Source organism: Salmo salar, chromosome ssa02 (genome assembly GCF_905237065.1).
Source record: "Salmo salar chromosome ssa02, Ssal_v3.1, whole genome shotgun sequence".
In the NCBI taxonomy this organism is placed as follows: Eukaryota; Metazoa; Chordata; class Actinopteri; order Salmoniformes; family Salmonidae; genus Salmo; species Salmo salar.
Window position 1 is genome coordinate 53,186,240 of NC_059443.1, and position 21,546 is coordinate 53,207,785.

At 44.8% G+C, this 21,546-nt stretch overlaps 1 protein-coding gene across 1 annotated transcript; it reads left to right on the forward strand.

Annotated features, from left to right (window-relative positions):
- Positions 1–14,837: 14,837 nt before the first annotated feature.
- LOC106585752 (nucleoplasmin-like protein ANO39) lies at positions 14,838–20,830 on the forward strand. The gene is made up of 5 exons (XM_014172329.2): positions 14,838–15,076; positions 17,958–18,151; positions 18,707–19,456; positions 20,050–20,110; positions 20,418–20,830. The coding sequence occupies exons 2-5, from the start codon at positions 17,974–17,976 to the stop codon at positions 20,524–20,526; spliced, it is 1,098 nt and encodes a 365-aa protein (XP_014027804.2). The 5' UTR covers positions 14,838–15,076; positions 17,958–17,973; the 3' UTR covers positions 20,527–20,830.
- The last annotated feature ends 716 nt before the right edge of the window (positions 20,831–21,546 follow it).

Here is a 21,546-nt window from a genome sequence, read left to right on the forward strand (position 1 = left end):
GGACGACTTCCCTCTCCTCACGGCATCCATTCGCTTTTGTTGGTCCCCGGCTTTTGTTGGTCCCTCTCCCCCTTGGCGTGTACGTTTGTATGAACAGATGCAATCCAGTATAGGTTTACACTTGGTCATGACAATGCCGGTAGGCCATTGAGACATTCGACAGTGTTCAAACCAGTGAGATGAATTTGTGATTATTGTTGATAAAACGTTAGGGATTTCTTATTTCAAATTAATTAATTTGGAATCCTATTATTCAGGTCATATCTTTCACTATCTGAATGGGGGCTTTGTTTAAAGATTCTCATGCCAGTCTAGCCTTACTTCATGGGAGCATGACAAGGAGCGCATGCAACTCCTGGTACAGCAAGATCACAAGAACCTGCAACGAATCCATTCAAATAGGTTGTTGTATTTGCTGACAATTTGAACTATATCCATCTCCATCCCATGTTTGGAAATAATATGCCATTGTCTGATCATGTCTGATGTAGGGTAGCAGTGATGTTGGACTATGGGTGTGTTTGCATTCTGCCAACATTTTAAGATAAGCAAAACTTTTTTATTTGGCCTGACTGATAGCACTTAGGGTGTGGTGCCTCCACCCAAATAAAAAGTATACAGTATTGACTTTAGAGTCGGCTACTTATACAGAGCAGACAGAGGTGATGTTTCAAGAGAAACACTACCCTCTAGTGTTATTAAAGGAAAACTGAAGGAATCCAACACGAGAGAACCCGCTCACCCCCAACTGAGCACCCCATAGCCTACTAACTACACTACCCTAACCATAACGCGTGAAGTTATGAAGGCATGGTCAATCCTGCTTAAATTACTGCAAGTTGTCATGGTCACCCTGAACAACTTGATTCATTTGCTCAACGTGGCCATTCAGATTGTCAACCATACAACTTTTTCATGCAACACAGCTGCCAAGTGTCTTTCTGAAAAGGCCCCCAATTCCCATATGGTACACACATTTTGACCAGAACCTGTGATCCCTATACAGACATATAATCATATATTTATTTTATATAGATCTTTTCATTGCAAGTAGATTTCAAAGTTGCTTTCATATGATGCAAAACACATCATCATGGGGATATGGCAAGTGACACTGCTTCTTGAAAGTCCAATATCTTGAAAACTTGACTGCTGACAATGCAACATATTTTGGGTCTGTATTAACAGTGGACTAATGAAAAAATACAGATACATCGTTTTATATAGCACTACAGTATATAGGGAATTGGGTGCCAGTTTGGATGCAGACCAGCCTAGATCGGTTTTCATCCAATTACTTGTAGGTTACGAGTTGTACTGGATTCCGTGAAACCTCTTGATTAAAGTGGTGAATGAGTTGACCCTTTCTCCCAGTGTCAGTTTGCTGAGTGCCATTGGTTTGCTGCAGAAATGGAAGGTTTGGGTTTCTCTCTCCTGGTAACTAAAGCAGAATGTGGGTCCCCTGCCAAGTCAGTATGTATGATGTGCATCCCAATGGCACCCTATTCCCTATAAACACACTACTTTTGACCAGAGCCCTATTGACCTTGGTCAAAAGCACTTTATAAGGAATAGGACGCCATTTGGGATATAGTCATTACCATATGAAGAGAGAGGACTGAGGGCTCTGATGTGGCCACAGATTGAGCAGCACATCCTCTCTCTCGCTCTCTCTCTCTCTCTCTCTCTCTCTCTCTCTCTCTCTCTCTCTCTCTCTCTCTCTGACACTCGAGGTCGCCAGGCTGCTCATCATTACGCACACCTGTCACCATCGGTACGCCCACCAGCGCTTCATCGGACTCACCTGGACTCCATCACATCATTGATTGCCTCCCCTATATCTGTCACTTTCTCAGTTTCACTTCCCTGTTGGTGTTGATCTTGTTTAGTTTCATGGCTATTTGTTATTAAATCCTCATCCTGTACTTGCTTCCCGTCTCCCAGCGTCTGTGGTTACGGAACTGTTACATTAATAGGAGGGAATACAAATGATTATAGGCCTAGCCATTATTAAACATAACCAGTTGATAGAGACCTAACCTGTATTGAACAAATACATTTAGATTCATTCTGATTATGTTAAAACAGTTGTGGAATAATGAATTTGTTTTCCGGTCAATATAGATCATTTTTTATTTTTTACTTTTTTGACCATCTACTTCTTACTGTTGGTTTCAAAATTCCATTGACTGTCTTTAGAATTGTATTGATTCAAGAGTTCTAGCCAAAGTTCTAAAATGCCTAGTTGCTGATTTTTGTGAATACAATCAACCGCTATAGCTACTGTCCTTATGCTGCAACAACATCTCTTTGATAGCAGGGTTGAGGGTGGTAGACACAATGCAGTGGGACTCTGGCTCGTTCAAAAGACATCCTGGAGCAACACTGATGTGAGAGAGAGAATGGTTTTACTGTTTTTCAACAAGACATTGTACAACTGGCAGCAATAAGTTGTAGAAACAATACAGCCACAAATTGTATAGAAAAATATTTACATTCATTTTAATTTACATTAAATATTTGATACAACTTCTAACAAGTAGGCTTTTTTTAAAAGCTGTTCATAAGGGTACCTGCACAGAAGTGTGTGAAGGAAGAAATAACTAACTCCCACTATGATACTGTAGTTATGAGGAAGTCATGTCCACTTGAAAACACCTGTGTGCTGATACTGCTAGCTACCTCACTGTATTCATTTCAGAGGATTCTTCCCTGTTGAGTCATGTGCTGAATATCTGGCGTTGTGTGCATATGCACATGTTGACATTGACCTTAACTTGCTACCTTACATGCAACATGTAGGCCTATGCATCCGATGTGCATGTATGCATATGGTCTTTGACCTTAACTCTGCTCTTAGTTATTCTTACTTTTACTCTTACTCTGAAATGAACTCTTCTCATTGTAATTGCAGAGTACCACATCAGGGGAAGGATGTGCGAGGTCTGTACCCTGGTCAGCTGGGTAGAATCCACGTCGTTCACTCTCAGGATCACAGGTACCAAGACACTGGACTCAAATTAAAATCACTCTGCAGTATTTATGCAGTAGCTCTTTTCCCATGGTTGCATGGGGTTACGGCCCAAATGGCACCCTATTCCCTACATAGTGCACTACTTTTGACAAGGGCCCAACAAGGGAAATGGGTGCCATTTTGGACACGACCATTAACTCGGACTGTTATTGGGTAGTGGTACTCTAGGAACATCTATAACTAGCCTACGACCAGGTAGACTCTCCACGTAGATATGCGTTCATCACTTTTCAGAATAACAAGTGTGTGGGCTCGGGGTTAGGTTTATAACCAAAGACACTGTGTAAAGATTTCCAGTAAATATTTGATTGAAATCCAGACACTGTATCATTTTGGACTGAAGGGTTCTATTGTGTTAATTTGTGTGTTCATATGTAGAGATTTGTTCTCGACTGTGTATCTACATAATAAACTGTACAAGTAATGTAGCCTACTACGTACAGTATATACTGTGGCTAGCAACTTGAATGTATATGCTCTACAGTGCCTTCAGAAAGTATTCATACCCTTGACTTATTCCATGTTTTGTGGTGTTACAGCCCAAATTCAAAATGGATTACAGATCTTTTTTTCTCACCCATCTATACACAATGACAAATTGAAAACATGTCGTTTTTTAAGCAAATATATTGAAAATGAAATACAGAAATATTTAATTTCCATAAGTAGAATCACCTTTGGCAGCAAGTACAGCTGTGAGCTTTTCTGGGTATGTCTCTAAGAGTTTTACACACCTGGATTGTACAATAAAGATCCTTCAAGCACTGTCAAGTTGGTTGTTGATTATCGCTAGACAGCCATTTCACGTCTCGCCATAGATTTTCAAGCCTATTTAGGTCAAAACTGTAACTAGGCCACTCAGGAACATTTAATGTTGTCTTGGTAAGCAACTCCAGTGTATATTTGGCTTTATGTTTCAGGTTATTGTCCTGCTGAAAGGTGAATGTGTCTGTTGGAAAGCAGACTGAACCAGGTTTTCCTCTAGGATTTTGCCTGTGCTTAGCTCTATTCCTTTTCTTTTTATCCTAAAATACTCCAAGTCCTTGAAGAGTGGTTCTCAGTGATGTGTTGGATTTGCCCCAAACATAACGCTTTGTATTCAGGACAATAATTGAATTTCTTTGCCATTGTTTTTTCAGTTTTATAGTGCCTTATTGCAAACAGGTGTCACGACACCTACGGAAGGTGGCGCCCCTCTTCGCCCGGACGGCGCTCGGCGGTCGTCGTCGCCGGCCTACTAGCTGCCACTGATCTATGTTTCACGTTCTGTTAGTTAGGCCTAGGTTAGTTACGCACCTGTTTTGTATTAGTTGTTAGTGGGGAGGGGTATTTAGGCTAGCTAGTTAGGTTTGTGGTTTGTGCGGGATTGTTTGTTGTCAGGGTTGTATGTTGGTTATGAGGATCTGTGTTTGTCCCTCTTGGGGTTACGAAGTATTGTATTTGGGCTGCGTCCCTGGTTATCGTTCTTTTCATTTTTCCGTGTGAATATTTATTAAAAGTTTATTCCCGGAATCATCTGTCTCCTGCGCCTGACTCCACCTCTCCTGATTCCTCAGGCCACCCAGTGTGACAACAGGATGGATGTTTTGGAATATTTGTATTCTGTACAGGCTTCCCTTTCACTCTGTCATTTAGGTTAGTATTGTGGAGTAACTACACTGTTGTTGATCCATCCTCTGTTTTCTCCTATCACAGCCATTAAGCTCAGTAACTGTTTTAAAATCAGCATTGGCCTCATGGTGAAATCCCTGAGCAGTGTCCTTCCTCTCCGGCAACTGACTAGTTGTAGTGACTGGGTGTATTGATGCACCATCCAAAATGTAATAAATAACTTCACCATGCTCAAAGGGATATATGTCTGTTTTTTTGTTTTACCCATCTACCAATAGGTGCCCTTTGCGAGGCATTGGAAAACCTCCTTGGTCTTTGTGGTTGAATCTGTTTGAAATTCACTGATCGACTGAGGGACCTTATAGATAATTGTATGTGGGGTACAGAGATGAGGTAGTCATTCAAAAATAATGCCAAACACTATTATTGCACACATTGAGTCCATGCAACTTATGTGACTTGTTAAGCACATTTTTACTCCTGAACTTTTTTAGGCTTGTCATTACAAAAGGGTTGAATACTTATTGACTCAAGACTTTTCGGCCTTTCATTTTTTACTAATTTGTAAAACATTTGAAAAACATGATTCCACTTTGACATTATGGGGTATTGTGTGTAGGCCAGTGACACAAACGGTGCGTTGGTAAATTCACTCTGGCTATCTACTGTTCTCTGCTTTCAGAGGACTCTTGTCTGAGTGTACCAGTGCTGTAAAGTCTGCTTCCAACTCACACCCTCAAACACGTAGATCCCCCTAGCTTACTCTCCAGATCCCAATCACCTGAATTCTGATCACCTGTTCACACAGCTGTATGTCATTATCACACACTATTTAGTTCAGTTCTTTGCACCCCATCATTGTGAGGTGTTGTTTTGTGACACGTCTTTCAAAGCTCTTTTGGACCCCCTGTGCATGACCTTCTGCCTGCCCCTGGACCCAGCTACCTGCCTCCTCCTGTGGTCCTTTGCAATAAACACCTGCTGCTCCCTGCGCTTGATACCAGCTCGGTCTCCCCTCATGTTAATTACAAGTGCAGAATAACTGATTAATTTACCAAGGCTCAACACCCGTTGAATATGGCCTTTGTTAGTAAACGTCGGCAAAAAAGCGTAATTAAATTATTGCCAGCAGCACAATTGGTCACCAACGCTCTGGATAAAATGAAACCAGCCTAACCAGCTCTGTTAGGGCAAGTAAAATGGTCAGAGTGAGGTGTTCTCTCATTTGTGTCTGGAAGTAGCTACCAAGGTAGCCAACGTTAGCCAGTTAGCTTGGGTGCTTGACTACCGTTGTGTGGTCAGAACGCTTGGACCAACTCTACTCCTCAGCCAGAGCGTCCAGTGTGCGCTCTGAACGCTCCGAGAGAAAAACGCTAAGTCCGGAGCGCACTCTGGCACTCCAGATTGAATTTACAAACACGAGTATAATATCAATTTAATCCATTTTAAATTCAGGCTGTAACACATTTGTGTGATAAAGTCAAGGGGTGTGAATCCTATCTGAAGGCAGTGTATATGGTTCTATGTAAAGCAACTTGAGAGGTGTCTTATTCAAAACACTGAACTCCGTTACTTATTCTATTCTGTAACATCTGTTTTTACCCCGAAGAGTGAGGTTTGCATCCTTGGATTACTCTCCGGGGCCTTACCGTGAACACTATGAAGACTACCCGAGTTTCGACCTCCAGACATTCCATGCCCCGGACGTTCTACGCCAGAGCACCAGTGCCTCTCAATGTGCCCCTGAGACGGCTTACCAAGAGGAGTTTAGCCTTCAGTCCCACCTCTATCATCAGTGCTGCTTCACTACTAGCTCTGGTCCATGGTGTTACGTGCGGTTTGCTGATGCTTGAGGAAAGCTCAGAATCATCAAGCCACACGTAACACCCTGGACCAGAGCTACTTCACTACCTCTCTTTTCATCTCTTGATTTGGTCCTTTACATCAGAAGAGTGTAATGCATTCCAGGTGACTACCCCATGAAGCTGGTTGAGAGAATGCCAAGAGTGTGCAAAGCTGTCATGAAGGCAAAGGGTGGCTACTTTGAAGAATCTTATTTAACACTTTTTTGGTTACTGCATGATTCCATATGTTATTTCATAGTTTTGATATCTTCACTATTATTCTACAATGTAGAAAATAGTAAAAATAAAGAAACCCTTGAATGAGTAGGTGTGTCCAAGCATTTGACTGGTACATTTCTATGAAAGTCCGAAAGTGTAATTAAATCCCAAAATCGCAACAAACGTTAATCTAATCAAATCAATCTTTATTTATAAAACACATTTCAGACATGGATGCAGCACAATGTGCTTCACAAAAAAAAAAAAAATGTAATATTTACTACACAAGAGGATAAACTAAAGAATAACAAAAACGAAATGATGAAAAGCAGAGGCAAAATATGTTTTAAGATCCACTTTAAATATGTTCACAGTTTCAGCCCCCTCAGGTTGTCTGGCAGGCTATTCCAGAGGCTGGGGGCATAGTAACTAAAGGCTGCCTCTCTATGCCTTTTGGTCCTAGGCTTTGGGATAGTAAAAAGGCCAGTGCCAGAGGACATGGAGGACCTACTGGGTACATAACTGGCATGTATTGGGGTGCACAATCGTGGATTGATTTCAAAACCAATACAATAATCTTAGAATGAATTTTAAAACTCATAGGCACCCAGACAGGAGAGCATTACAATAGTCAAGCCTACTTGTGATAAAGGAATAGATGAGTCTCTCTGTATCAGCCTGAGAGAAACAGCTGCACCTTGGCAATGTTCATCAGTGTCATGCCTGTCCCCGCTCCCCCTCTTGCCAGGCTTCCCATCATTACGCGCATCAGTGCTTCATTGGACTCACCTGGACTCCTTCACTTTGTTGATTGCCCCCTCTATCTGTCCGTTCCTCAGCTTGATCCCCGTGTCAGCATTAATGTTGTTTTGTTTCCCTGTCCAGATGCTGTCCGTGTTTTGTTTTGTGTCCATTATTTATTAAATGTTCACTCTCTGTACTTGCTTCTCTTCTCCCAGCGTTTTTTTGTTTTTGTTTGGTGACGTCGGGTGCAGCTGCTGAAGGAACCGGGGGTGCCTCGGCTGGCTCGTCGGGCTTCCACGCCTTAGCTGGCTCGAGAGGTTTTCTTTCCTCGGTTGGCTCGGCAGGCTCCCATCCCGCATCATGCATTCAGCCGGCATGATACTCAAAAGACTCAGTCGCCAAACTAAATGTCCTTACAGCTGAGAGCATTAGTAAAAATAGAGGCTTTTTCCCTTTTCCGAGTATGAAAAGCTGTAGTCCGGGGGAGGCTTCAATAAGGGCGGCACTACAATCTGAAGACACATATGTTTCAGTGAGAAACATGCAATGAACTTTCACTCAGTAATGGGGTCATTCACAAGAATGGTTTCTAGTGATTGCTCTAACATTTAAAAGTGCCATATTCAATGTGTGGGCCACTCTGCCACCGGGGCATCAGTCTCAAGGTAACCAATGGAATAACAAATAAATTAATAACGTTACAACCATGTTTTCTGTAAGTCTCCAAACTATCAGAATGGTAGGAGATGACAGTTTCTATAAACTCTGTAGAAGGCGGATTTAGAGGAACATAATTTAGGTTACTCACAATCAGTGGCGGTTCTAGCTTGTATGGCTCCCTCCCAAGACTAAACCAATTCACCTTGGTGGTGTGCAGACTGGTTTTATATTATTCTGAACGATTTCGGCACAAACCAGAAAAAGCAATATGTCTGTGAAACTATATATTCACAGTATTATGAATGAATTGTGGTTAATTTGGTAGCATTTCGTAGTGTGACTGATTTTACTAATTGCATTAGTACTGTACAAAGTTATAGGTGCTCTATTTGATAGATTCCCCTGCTCCCTCGGGCTTCCAGTGGGGAGACCTGAGGTCAACCTACTCCCTCCCCATCTCGTACTTCTGAGTGGGAGACCTTCCCAGGCAGTAGCCTGCCTAGCTCACAAACTAGAATCAGGTCGCCCACTCCGACAAGGTTAATTGACCCACAGTCCCACACAGTGACATGATATCATTGACGTGACGTGCAAATGAGCGATAGAAAACCGATCGCGCAAATGTCACCATTTCGATTTTTTTGAGATGCCCATGTTGCCTAAGTCCCCCACTGCTCACAATAACCATAGAGCCATTTCTACGGGAGTTGATATGGTTTCCAAGTCCTCTGTCACTTATTCTGCCATTGAGGACTGGAGCTCTACCAGACCCTGTCTGTCAGTCTCTAAAATCAAATCAAATTTATTTATATAGCCCTTCTTACATCAGCTGATATCTCAAAGTGCTGTACAGAAACCCAGCTTAAAACCCCAAACAGCAAGCTGTCACAGCTGTCTACAGGAAAGGACCAAAATGCAGCAGAGTTAGTGTTCAACATCATTTAATTAAAAAAAAGATCACTGGAACACTACAAAACAAGAAAATAACAACAGCTCAACAGTACTGACAGCATAACACACTGAACAGAAACAATTACCCACAACCCCAAAGAAAAACACACACTCCTATATAGGACTCCCAATCAAAGGCAACTCAACACACCTGCCTTCAATTGGCAGTCCTAATCACCAACAACCTCTCACACACACACAAAAACCCTGCCACATCCTGACCAAAACGAATCCAATTGCTCCCTCTGCTGGTCAGGATGTGACAGTACCCCCCCTCAAGGTGCAGACCCCGTAATGCACCTTACAAAAAGAAAACACAACAAAAAATCCCCAATACCCCAACAAAACCAATAAACAATAACCCCTAAACAATAAGGGAGGGAAGGGAGGGTGGCTGCCGTCAACGACAGCACTGTGCTACACCCTCCCTCCCCAACCCACCTATCCTGGAGGTGGCTCAGGTGCAGGACGTGGACCTCGCTCCACCTTCGGCGTCGCCCACTTCGGTGGCGCCGATAGCTGCGCCGGGCAGCCGGGCCACTCGGGCTGACCCTGGCAGACGGGCCACTCGGGCTGGGCCGGAGGACAGGCGGGCCACTCTGGCTGGGCCGGAGGACAGGCGGGCCACTCGGGCTGGGCCGGAGGACAGGCGGACCACTCGGGCTGGGCCGGAGGACAGGCGGGCCACTCGGGCTGGGCCAGAGGACAGGCGGGCCACTCGGGCTGGGCCGGAGGACAGGCGGGTCACTCGGGCTGGGCCGGAGGGCAGTCGGGCCACTCTGGCAGCTCCGGGCAGTCGGGCCACTCTGGCAGCTCCGGGCAGTCGGGCCACTCTGGTAGCTCCGGGCAGTCGGGCCACTCTGGCAGCTCCGGGCAGTCGGGCCACTCTGGCAGCTCCTGACTAGCGGGCGGCTCTGGCAGCTCCTGACTAGCGGGCGGCTCTGGCAGCTCCTGACTAGCGGGCGGCTCTGGCGACTCTTGACTGGCGGACAGCTCTGGTGACTCTTGACTGGCGAGGCTGGGCTGATGCACTAGACGCCTGATGCGTGGGGCTGGTACCGGACGTGCCAGCCTGGAGACACGCACCTCCATGCTAGTGCGTATAGCGGGAAACACCGGACCGTAGAGGTGCACTGGCGGTCTTGAGCGCAGGGTTGGCATCACCCCTTCTGGCTCGATGCTCACCTCGCCCTGGCACATGCGGGGCGCTGGTTCTGTGCCTACCGGCCTGAAAATCCCAGTCCTCACCACAGCCCCAACCCCAAAGCACGGGACCTGTCCAGTCTGTCTCTGCCCTACAAGGGTACGGGGAGCTGGCCTGGGGCTCCCATCTCGCCCCGCCAAACAGCCCTTGTGCCCCCCCCAAAAAAAATGATTGGGGCTGCCTCTCGAGTTTACTAAACTCCTCCATAGCTCTGGAAACGCTCCTCCTTAACTCTGCCCATGTCCATCCTTCCTCCTCGTTCCTCTGCTGCTTGGTCCTGGTTTGGTGGGCAATGCAGATGTAGAAGCAATTTGCGATGTTGCTGGAAATAATCCTGGATGCCCTGCGGTTAGGGTGAATCCTGTCTCTTTTAAAAAGTGCGGGAGTTGATATGGTTTCCCACAGCAAATCAAAGTTGTCACAAAACGAAACATTCCTGTCATTGCAAAGTTTCTTCGGGTACTCATTTAGGGCAACAATCATTATTTGGAGGGATGATTCTGGTGTGAAACAAGGGATCAAAACTACAAGGAAGTACAATGTTATGGCCCTTGGGCCATTGAATGTTTGGCACTGTCACGTCCTGACCATAGAAAGCTTTTATTTTCTATGGTAGAGTAGGTCAGGGCATGACAGGGGGTTTTGTCTAGTTTAAACTTTCTATGTTGTGTGGTTCTAGTTTCTGTTTTTCTATGTTTTTTGGGGGGAGGTGATCTCCAATTAGAGGCAGCTGGTCATCGTTGTCTCTAATTGGGGATCATATTTCAGTTGTTGTTTTTCCCACTAGGTTTTGTGGGAGATTATTTTGAGTTAGTGTATGTTGCACCTCTTCGTCACGGTTTGTTGTTTTGTTTATTAGTTTATTTGTATGTCTTGCATAGTTCCACAGTTAAAATAAAATGTGGAACGATACACACCTTGGTCTCCTTCGTCATACGACAAGCGTGACAGAATCTCCCACCACAAAAAGACCAAGCAGCGTGGTCAGGAGGACTGGACCTGGGAGGAAATCCTGGATGGGGCAGGACCCTGGACAAGGCCCGGGGAGTATCGCCGTCCAAAGGAGGAAATTGAAGCAGCCAGAGCAGAATGGCAATATTACGAGGCGTTATACCATCAAGGCAAGCACGAGAGGCAGCCCCCCCAATTTTTTTTTTGGGGGGGGGCACACGGGGAGATTGGCAGAGTCAGGGTTCAGACCTGAGCCAACTCCCCGTGCTTACCGTGGGGAGCATGTGACCAGTCGGGCACCGTGTTATGCGGTGATGCGCACTGTATCTCCAGTGTATCTCCAGTGCGCATTCACAGCCTGGTGCGCTCGTTGCCAGCGCCCCGCATTTGCCGGGCTAGAGTGAGCATTCAGCCAGGAAGGGTGGTGCCAGCTCAGCGCTCCTGGTCTCCAGTACGCCTCCTCGGTCCAGGATATCCTGCGCCGGCTCCACGCACTGCATCGCCAGTGCGCATTCACAGCCCGGTTTGTCCTGTGCCAGCGCCCCGCATTTGCCGGGCGAAAGTAAGCATCCAGCCAGGACGGGTTGTGCCAGCTCTACGCTCGACCTCCGGTGCGCCTCCACGGCCCAGTATATCCTGTACCTGCCCCACGCACCTGGCCTCCAGTGAGTCTATCCAGCCTGGTACGCCCTGTGCCTGCTCCTCGCACTTGCCCTGAGGTGCGTGTTACCAGTCTGGCGCCACCTGTGCCAGCCCTACGCATCAGGCCTCCAGTGCGCCTGCCCAGTCCGGTGTGTCCTGTTCCTGCTCGCCGCACTCGCCCTGAGGTACGTGTTACCAGTCTGGCGCCACCTGTGCCAGTCCCACGCATCAGGCCTCCAGTGAGTCTATCCAGCCTGGTACGCCCTTCGCCTGCTCCTCGCACTTGCCCTGAGGTGCGTGTTACCAGTCTGGCGCCACCTGTGCCAGCCCCACGCATCAGGCCTCCAGTGCGCCTGCCCAGTCCGGTGTGTCCTGTTCCTGCTCTCCGCACTCGCCCTGAGGTGCGTGTTACCAGTCTGGCGCCACCTGTGCCAGTCCCACGCATCAGGCCTCCAGTGCGCCTTCCCAGTCCAGAGCTTCCTGCAACAGTTTCCAGTCCAGAGCTTCCTGCGACAGTTTCCAGTCCAGAGCTTCCTGCAACAGTTTCCAGTCCAGAGCTTCCGGCGACAGTTCCCAGTCCAGAGCTTCCGGCGACAGTTCCCAGTCCAGAGCTTCCGGCGACAGTTTTACAGTCCGGAACCTCCTGAGACGGCCCGCAGTCCGGAACCTCCTGAGACGGCCCGCAGTCCGGAACCTCCTGAGACGGCCCGCAGTCCGGAACCTCCTGAGACGGCCCGCAGTCCAGAGTCTCCGGCGACGGTCCGCAGTCCAGAATCTCCGGCGGCGGTCCGCAGTCCCGAGTCTCCGGCGACAATCCGCAGTCCCGAGCCTCCGGCGATGATCCACGGTCCGGTGACACAAAAGCGGAGGGATCAGCTGGCGGAGTGGGGGCTACGCCCCGAACCAGAGCCACCTCCTATGCTGGCGGATAAGCAGGATGAGAGGGTTCTTCGTCCAGCACCAGAACCACCTCCGATGCAGGAGGATCGGCGGGATGAGAAGGTTCTTCGTCCTGCACCAGAGCCGCCACCGACATTAGACACCCACCCTAACCCTCCCTGTTTTTTTTTGTTGTTTCAGGTTTTGCGTTCGGAGTCCGCACCTTTGGGGGGGGGTACGATCACGTCCTGACCATAGAAAGCTTTTATTTTCTATGGTAGAGTAGGTCAGGGCGTGACAGGGATTTTTGTCTAGTTTAAATTTTCTATGTTGTGTGGTTCTAGTTTCTGTTTTTCTATGTTGTTTTTTTTGGGATGATCTCCAATTAGAGGCAGCTGGTCATTGTTGTCTCTAATTGGGGATCATATTTCAGTTGTTGTTTTTCCCACTAGGTTTTGTGGGAGATTATTTTGAGTTAGTGTATGTTGCACCTCTTCGTCACGGTTTGTTGTTTTGTTTATTAGTTTATTTGTATGTCTTGCATAGTTCCACAGTTAAAATAAAATGTGGAACGATACACACCTTGGTCTCCTTCGTCATACGACAAGCATGACAGGCACTTAAAAAAAAGAAAAGAAAGGGAGTAACAACAAAGACTTAAACTGTTCAACAAGCAAACATGACATATGTGCTTTTATCAAGCAACAGTACCCAAATTCTCTGGATTGGATACGTTGTAGTATCTTCATTGTGTGTTAGAGTGGATACGTCGTCCGTCCTTTCCTAGCCCACGTTTACAGCTGCTGTTGCTAACTCAACGGCTAGGATGTCTCACTTCTTTAGTGAATAAGAGTTCAAAGTTCATACCATTCACAACCAAAGCTCACGCTGAGGTTGGCGTAGTTCTGTAGTTGACATGTTTGTCCTTTTTAACGTATGGACCGTCGTCCTATCGTCCTCGGAACAAGAAATTACATTTTCATCAAGGGCTTATATAGTGGAGGGAGAGAAGGGTGTGTTTCATAGTTTATAACCCATGTCTCTTCACAGGGGCGGGCCACTGATTGAGCAGGGCTCTAACCTTATGAAAACCCAATTCTCTCATTTGGAAGCTAAAATTACATTCCATCTTTTCACAAATAGTGTCATATTTAAACATTTAAATTGCACAACAATTCCATGTGAATCTGATAACTAGAATGTGTAGACTTTCCCAGATACAGATTATGTCGTCCTGTCATCAGTCATAATGTCTCAGATGACAACCGAACTGACATCATATTCATTAAGTACCAATGCATATTTTCAACTGGTTCTATTACCGAAATATGGTTCCTTTCCCCCCACTTGTTTGATGTTCCCAGACTCTCTATGTTTAACAAAGGCTATTCAAGAGTCCTTCAGTAGAGTCAGAGAGAGAGGGAAGGGAGAAAGGTATTTATGGGGGGGTCATAAACCTTACCCACAGGCCAACGTCATGACAACGCAAAGAAAGACAAAGAAAACATGATACATAAATGTAAATGTAAATGTAAAACATGATGGCATCTTAAGTACTTGCTTGATTGGTTATGCTTTCCATTCAATGTATTGTGAGTTAAATGGCAGGAAGGATGGGGCTCATATTACACATTGTTATAGCTTCAGTCTTGAGTTCTCATCTCGACACCCACAGTAATTGACATAATCAGGTGATCACAATGACTATACAAAAAATAGAAATGCCAGCTAACCGGTTAACCATGTATGCTTAGTGTGGTACACATTGCAAACATGTGTTTTCATTGTGTTAAGTTGTGTAATACACAGTACTATCATTGGATCATGTGTTTGTGGAATGTTTGAACAGGTCACAGTTGGTCTTGGATGGACCAAAGTGTTAGTAACCTAAACCACAAACACAGATGGAAGTAATGATAAAATGAAGAGTCAATTATGACAAGAATCCTGTGAGGTGTAGCCCACTACTGCTTACCAATCCTGGTTTAAAGTGATGGTTAGAGTTTGCATCATCTTCATGTCATTGTTCTCATCATTCATTATGCTAACGCAGACTTGCCCTTTAACGCCTAAGCTTCACTCCCACTTTTGCAATTAAGATCAATAGTGTCTGTGTACATACTGTACTTTCCATTACTTTGCTGACGTGATGTGTTATTACCCAATGGCCTGAGAACAAAATGTGAAGAATTGGCTCACCTGGCTACCCGCCCTGCTACCCATCCTTCCCGAATAAAAACTCTGATGTGTTGTCTGTCAGACACAGAGGAGTAGGTACAGCTCGATCAGCTGTGTTATTTTCCACTGAACACTGTTCATCGCTTACCTGAACGACTGGTAAGGACATTGTTATTGAACTGACTCATTGTTTTGACCTGTATTGAATTATTGTATGTTGAATGTTCAGTGAAAAGGTCAATGTTATGGTTGTGGAGGTACTTTGAGAAATATGGAAGTACTTTGAGAAATATGGAAGTACTTTGAGAAAATGCGTGTTTTGGTAATTGAGGTCTCACAACATCGCCGATTTGCTAGCTCAGAAAAATACAAACGTAAATACCTAAACAAGTATACATTTTAGAATGTAAATACAAGAATAAATGAAAAAGTACATGTTTTTTTCATCCCTCACGGTGATAGCTTTGAAATACATTGGTTATGGGGAATACACTATGCGTGCAATTGACAATACATTTTAAAACATACATGAGTGTTGGTTGAAAAATCCTTAAATTATCTGCTCAGGTTTCATATTATTTGCCTACAACAATGTAAAGCCTCTCATGAACTTGAATTGAAGAGTTTCATTCCAAAATGATATTCTGTAGGTACCTTCATGTGTGTGTAAAATATTACTGTTCTCAGATTTTTTTATTAATAGATTTTAGATGTGTATTAAAATGGGTTTTGTTGCAAAATGCTACATATTGTTTAGCTGGAAGGGAATGTTCGTATCCTGTATACTTGACTGTGATATGTGGTTGTCTCTCCTAGTTATCTTAAGATGAATACACTAACTGTAAGTCGTTCTGGATAAGAACATCTGCTAAAAGGTCAAATGTAAATATTTTACATACAGCTCTCCTATTATTGTATTGATTAGTTCGTTTTATATATTGACGTCACAAATATATAATTTGTACAGTTCTTTATTAAAAATGTAGTTATCACATTTGACTGTGTAAAACCCAGCAGTACTTGTCATAAGTGTCGATGAAAGGGGACCAAAGCGCAGCGGGTAAAGTGCTCATCTTCTTTTATTATTTAATAAAGTGAACACTTAAACAAAAATAATAAACTAAACAATCAACAGTTCCGTAAGGCACCTAGGCTATACCGAAAACAACCACCCACAAACCCAAACAGGCTGCCTAAGTATGGCTTCCAATCAGAGACAACGAAGGACACCTGCCTCTGATTGGAAACCATACTCGGCCACACATAGAAAATGAACATAGAAAACTAGAACATACCCCCTGTAAACAAACAAACCCCAAAACACACAGAAACAACACCCCCTGCCACGCCCTGACCATACTACAATGACAAATGTAGGGGGGGGTAGAAGGATTACTTTATCCTATCCCAGGTATTCCTTAAAGAGGACTGGCGTCGTTAGGGAGCTTGTTCCACCATTGGGGTGCCAGAGCAGCGAACAGTTTTGACTGGGCTGAGCAGGAGCTGTGCTTCCTCAGAGGTAGGGGGGCCAGCAGGCCAGAGGTGGATGAACGCAGTGCCCTTGTTTGGGTGTAGGGCCTGATCAGCGCCTGAAGGTACGGAGGTGCCGTTCCCCTCACAGCTCCGTAGGCAAGCACCATGGTCTTGTAGCAGATGCGAGCTTCAACTGGAAGCCAGTGGAGTGTGCGGAGGAGCGGGGTGACGTGAGAGAACTTGGGAAGGTTGAACACCAGACGGGCTGCGGCGTTCTGGATGAGTTGTAGGGGTTTAATGGCACAGGCAGGGATCCCCGCCAACAGCGAGTTGCAGTAATCCAGACGGGAGATGACAAGTGCCTGGATTAGGACCTGCGCCGCTTCCTGTGTAAGGCAGGGTCGTACTCTGCGAATGTTGTAGAGCATGAACCTACAGGATCGGGTCACCGCCTTGATGTTAGCGGAGAACGACAGGGTGTTGTCCAGGGTCACGCCAAGGCTCTTAGCACTCTGGGAGGAGGACACAATGGAGTTGTCAACCGTGATGGCGAGATCATGGAACGGGCAGTCCTTCCCCGGGTGGAAGAGCAGCTCCGTCTTGCCGAGGTTCAGCTTAAGGTGGCGATCCGTCATCCACACTGATATGTCTGCCAGACATGCAGAGATGCGATTCGCCACCTGGTTATCAGAAGGGGGAAAGGAGAAGATTAATTGTGTGTCTACCATAAAGGCCTGATTGGTGGAGTGCTGCAGAGATGGTTGTCCTTCTGGAAGGTTCTCCCATCTCCACAGAGGAACTCTGGGGATCTGTCAGAGTGACCATCGGGTTCTTGGTCACCTCCCTGACCAAGGCCCTTCTCCCCGATTGCTCAGTTTGGCCAAGCGGCCAGCTCTAGGAAGGGTCTTGGTGGTTCCAAACTTCTTCCATTTAAGAATGATCGAGGCCACTGTGTTCTTGGAGACCTTCAATGCTGCAGACATTTTTTGGTACCATTTACCAGATCTGTGCCTCCACACAATCCTGTCTAGGAGCTCTACGGACAATTCCTTCGACCCCTCATGGTTTGTTTTTTGCTCTGACATGCACTGTCAACTGTGAGACCTTGTATAGACAGGTGTGTGCCTTTCCAAATCATGTCCAATCGATTGAATTTCCCACAGGTGGACTCCAATCAAGTTGTAGAAACATCTCAAGGATGATCAATGTAAACAGGATGCACCTGAGCTCAATTTCGAGTCTCATAGCAAAGGGTCAGAATACTTATGTAAATAAGGTATTACTGTTTATTATTTATAATACATTTGCAAAAATGTCTAAAAACCTGTTTTCGCTTTGTCATTATGGGGTATTGTGTATAGATTGAGGGAAAGGCTGTGACAAAATGTGGAAAAAGTGAAGGGGTCTGAATAAACGCTATACAGCGAATGCGCTGTATAGCGTTTTTCCGCTGTATAGAGTTTTGGAATGGAACTATTCAGAACAGCCTTACAGCTTCTCTTTGTAGGATAATGTAGGATAATCATGTATATTTTTATCCTATATCTTTCCATACCATTCTCAACAGATCACCCAAAGACAACATGAAGCTGGAGCTGCTGGTGGTGTTGGCTGTAGCAGCCCTGGTTCCCAGCCTGTCTGAGGGGCTGCTGCTCTCCAAATGTGAACTGAAGACCAAACTGGCAGAGGCTGCTGACCAATTCAATCTGACTGAGAAAATTGCAGCAAAGGGTGTCGAACTGGACAACGTCTTGGCCAAAGGTGGGTTGTGAATTCTATGTAGGCCTATTGTATTTTTGTGAGTTTCAAGAGATTATTTAAAAGTGGTGTGAGAGCATAAAACATCAATGTCACTGAAAAGGTCTAAAATTTAGTTAAAGGGGAAGTTCAATATTTTACAACTTAATGTTAAAGGGGTCCTCACCCTAGTAGTCTATGGGCCATTTTCTTTAAAGAGCCACTTCAAACTTCAGTGAACTTCAGCTAAAATCAATGGGGGCAATTTACAAAATTGAATGGCCAAATCAAGTGAAATAAACTCAATATTTGATTAAAGTTAATTAAAGGTGATTTGGCCATTAAAAAAACCATTGCACGGTTGCCCCTAGCCAGCGGTGCCTAAGGTTAGCTACAGTTTGTAGTGGCTGTTTAAAGACAAACTGTAATCCATGTTATTTTTTTATCTTATAGGCTACTTTCAGGGTGAGGAAAAATCTAACATCAAGTTGTAAAATACTGTACTTTCCCTTTAAAATATACAAATATATAATCTCTATCTCTCCTCTTCCTGCTCTCACTGTGACTTGGTTGGTCCAGTTATCTGCAGTTTGGACCTAAAGTCTGGTTTAAACACCAGCCTTGTGACCAACCTTGTCCTGCGAAAACCTATCCTGCATAAATCCAAAAGGCGCCCCATCAGCAGGAGACCTGTGAAACTGTTCGGGCACAAACGTCCAGGTAGAGATGTTGAGTCAAAGAAAGATGGAGTCAGTTCTGAGAGAGAAGAGGACAAGCCTAGACCTACAGGAAAGCCTGGGGGAATGAAACCCAAACCTACCGGGAAAACAGAGGGAGTGAGCCCAAGATCAGAGAGGCCCGAGGGGAAGAGGACGAGACCAGGGAGTCCCGCGAGAGGAAGAAACAAGCGTGAGGCCGAGGAGTCCGCTGGTGATGAGGAAGAACATGACAAATTTGAGGCGCAAGAAAGCAAAGCGGCTGAGGTGGAAGAGTTTGGCGGCTATGAGGACGAGGGTGATGAAGACGAGGTTGACGAGGATGAGCTAGACGAGGAGAACCTGGAAGAGTTAGAGGCGGAGCTGGACGAGCAAGAAGCAGAGGAACCGAAAGAGAGAGAGGGGAACAGAAAGAAGAGACACATCCCAAAGCAGCTCAGAGGTCCCGGACAGAGCCGCAAGCCACCGCCACGTAAGCCAATGCGCAAGCCATTCAAGCCGATCAAGACCCTGTCCTTCAGCTTTTTCGGTCTCTTCCAGCTGAGCAATCGCCTTGCCTGCGTCTCCTCCAACACCACTCGTTCTCTCAATCTCTGTAAGACAGAGTGCAGCTGTGAGTACAAACATCTTTCCTTCCTCAACCTGTTTAGCAGAATGTCAACAAATGCCTGCATGTATGTATTTACAGTACATGTATGTATGAAAGAATGAATAGGCCTACATGAGTGAGTGAGTGAATGAATGAACGTCAGGCTTGTGATCATGTCAAACCCTTACTTTGGTGTTCAACAACACACCTCCAGGTACTGCTGTTTTAAAACTTCCAAATATATAATCTCGCTCCATCTCTCTCCATTTCCTGCTCTCACTCTGACTTGGTTGGTCCAGTTATCTGCAGTTTGGACCTAAAGTCTGGCTTAAACACCAGCCTTGTGACCAACCTAGTCCTGCGCAAATGAATGAATGAATGGACAAACAAACGGATGGATTGTTCTTGTGTCATGAACAAAGACAAGAGAATAGAACTAGTGGGTTTCGTAATCAACCTCTCACTTCTCTGTAATCACACTCACTCTGTTTAGTCCTACATTAGCGAACATTTTCAAGGTGCAGGGCTAAAATACTGTACCTGCAAAGTGCACACAAAGGCCTTAGGTAATTAACGGGAACTGTACTGACTGTATGACTGTGTTTCTGCCCTTCCAGCCTTCGTTGATGATGACATCCGGGATGACATTGCCTGCTTTGTGAAGTCTCGTGCCTGGATGTAAGTTAACTGCCAGTACTAGTGAATAGCGAGGACAATGACATTGATGCCACACTGATCTTGATCCATAAAACATGAATTAGAGTGAAGCAGCCCCCGGACAGTGCAAAAAAGCTGTTGTTTGGGCATTAATTGATGCCATCTAATTCAATAGAAATTTGACATTCAAAATGCAATAACATAAATGGTTACTTTTGTACGGTAATAGTCTTTTAAGCCTTTGTACAACTTCGAAGCAAGCTGTATTATTGACTGAAAAATATATGATAACAAAATAATAATCACCATTTTAATTTGTGTGTTACAGGAAGGCTCTGAGGTTCCCATGGAAATGTGCCAAGCTGCAAGCCTCTGAGTACTTTGAGTGTGACCAACCACTTAACAGTACTATGAGTACTTTGCAAACAACTATTTAACAGAGCATTTTCCTTCTTTCTCTCAACTCTTATCTTCTGCTATAAGCGCCACAAATATGCTACTTTCTATTACCTCTAGATGGAGTGCTAGGAATGATTTGAGCCGTTATCCCTTATGTTGGGACAACAAGTGCCTCCTACAGACATTAGGCAACAGCATCATATTCTCCTTCAACTGTCCAACTACCACGAGTAAGGAAGTTAAATCTAACAGATGCCATTTTGTTGAAAATGTCTCCTTTGTTGCTTGGTTACAACATTTCCTTCTTTGACAAACAAAAAATACATAAAATGATCATAAAGACTTTTGGTTCCCAGTGTATTATTTCCTATGTGCCAATATCTGAATGTCTGTACATTGCTTGTGTGTATTAAATTAATACAATTCTGTTAAATTAAGTATTCCATTTTAATCTCAAAGAAATTAAACCCAACATGTATTATTAAGTTGTCATTATTTGAAGGGATGATCATGGTTTGAAATGAGATACGTAGAATAGAAGCTACCCACCGGGTACAGACATCAATTCAACTACATGGTGGGATAATTACCCAATTGTCATACTTGAGTAAAGTAAAGATATCTTAATAGAAAATGACTCAAGTAAATGTGAAAGTCACCCAATAAAATACTACTTAAGTAAAAGTCTAAAAGTATTTGGTTTTAAATATACCTAAGTATCAAAAGTAAATGTAATTGCTAAAATACACTTAACTATCAAAAGTAAAAGTATAAATCATTTCAAATATCTTATATTAAGCAAACCAGAAGGCACCATATATTTTTGTTATTTTTTTTATTGACGGATAGCCAGGGGCACAATCCAACACTCAGACATAATTTACAAATGAAGCATGTGTGTTTAGTGAGTCTGCCAGATCAGAGGCAATAGGAATGACCAGGGATGTTCTCTTGATAAGTGTGTGAACTTCACAATTTTCCTGTCCTGCTAAGCATTCAAAATGTGCTTTTGGATGTCAGGGAAAATGTATGCGTTAGGAGTGTGTATCGGAGGCGAA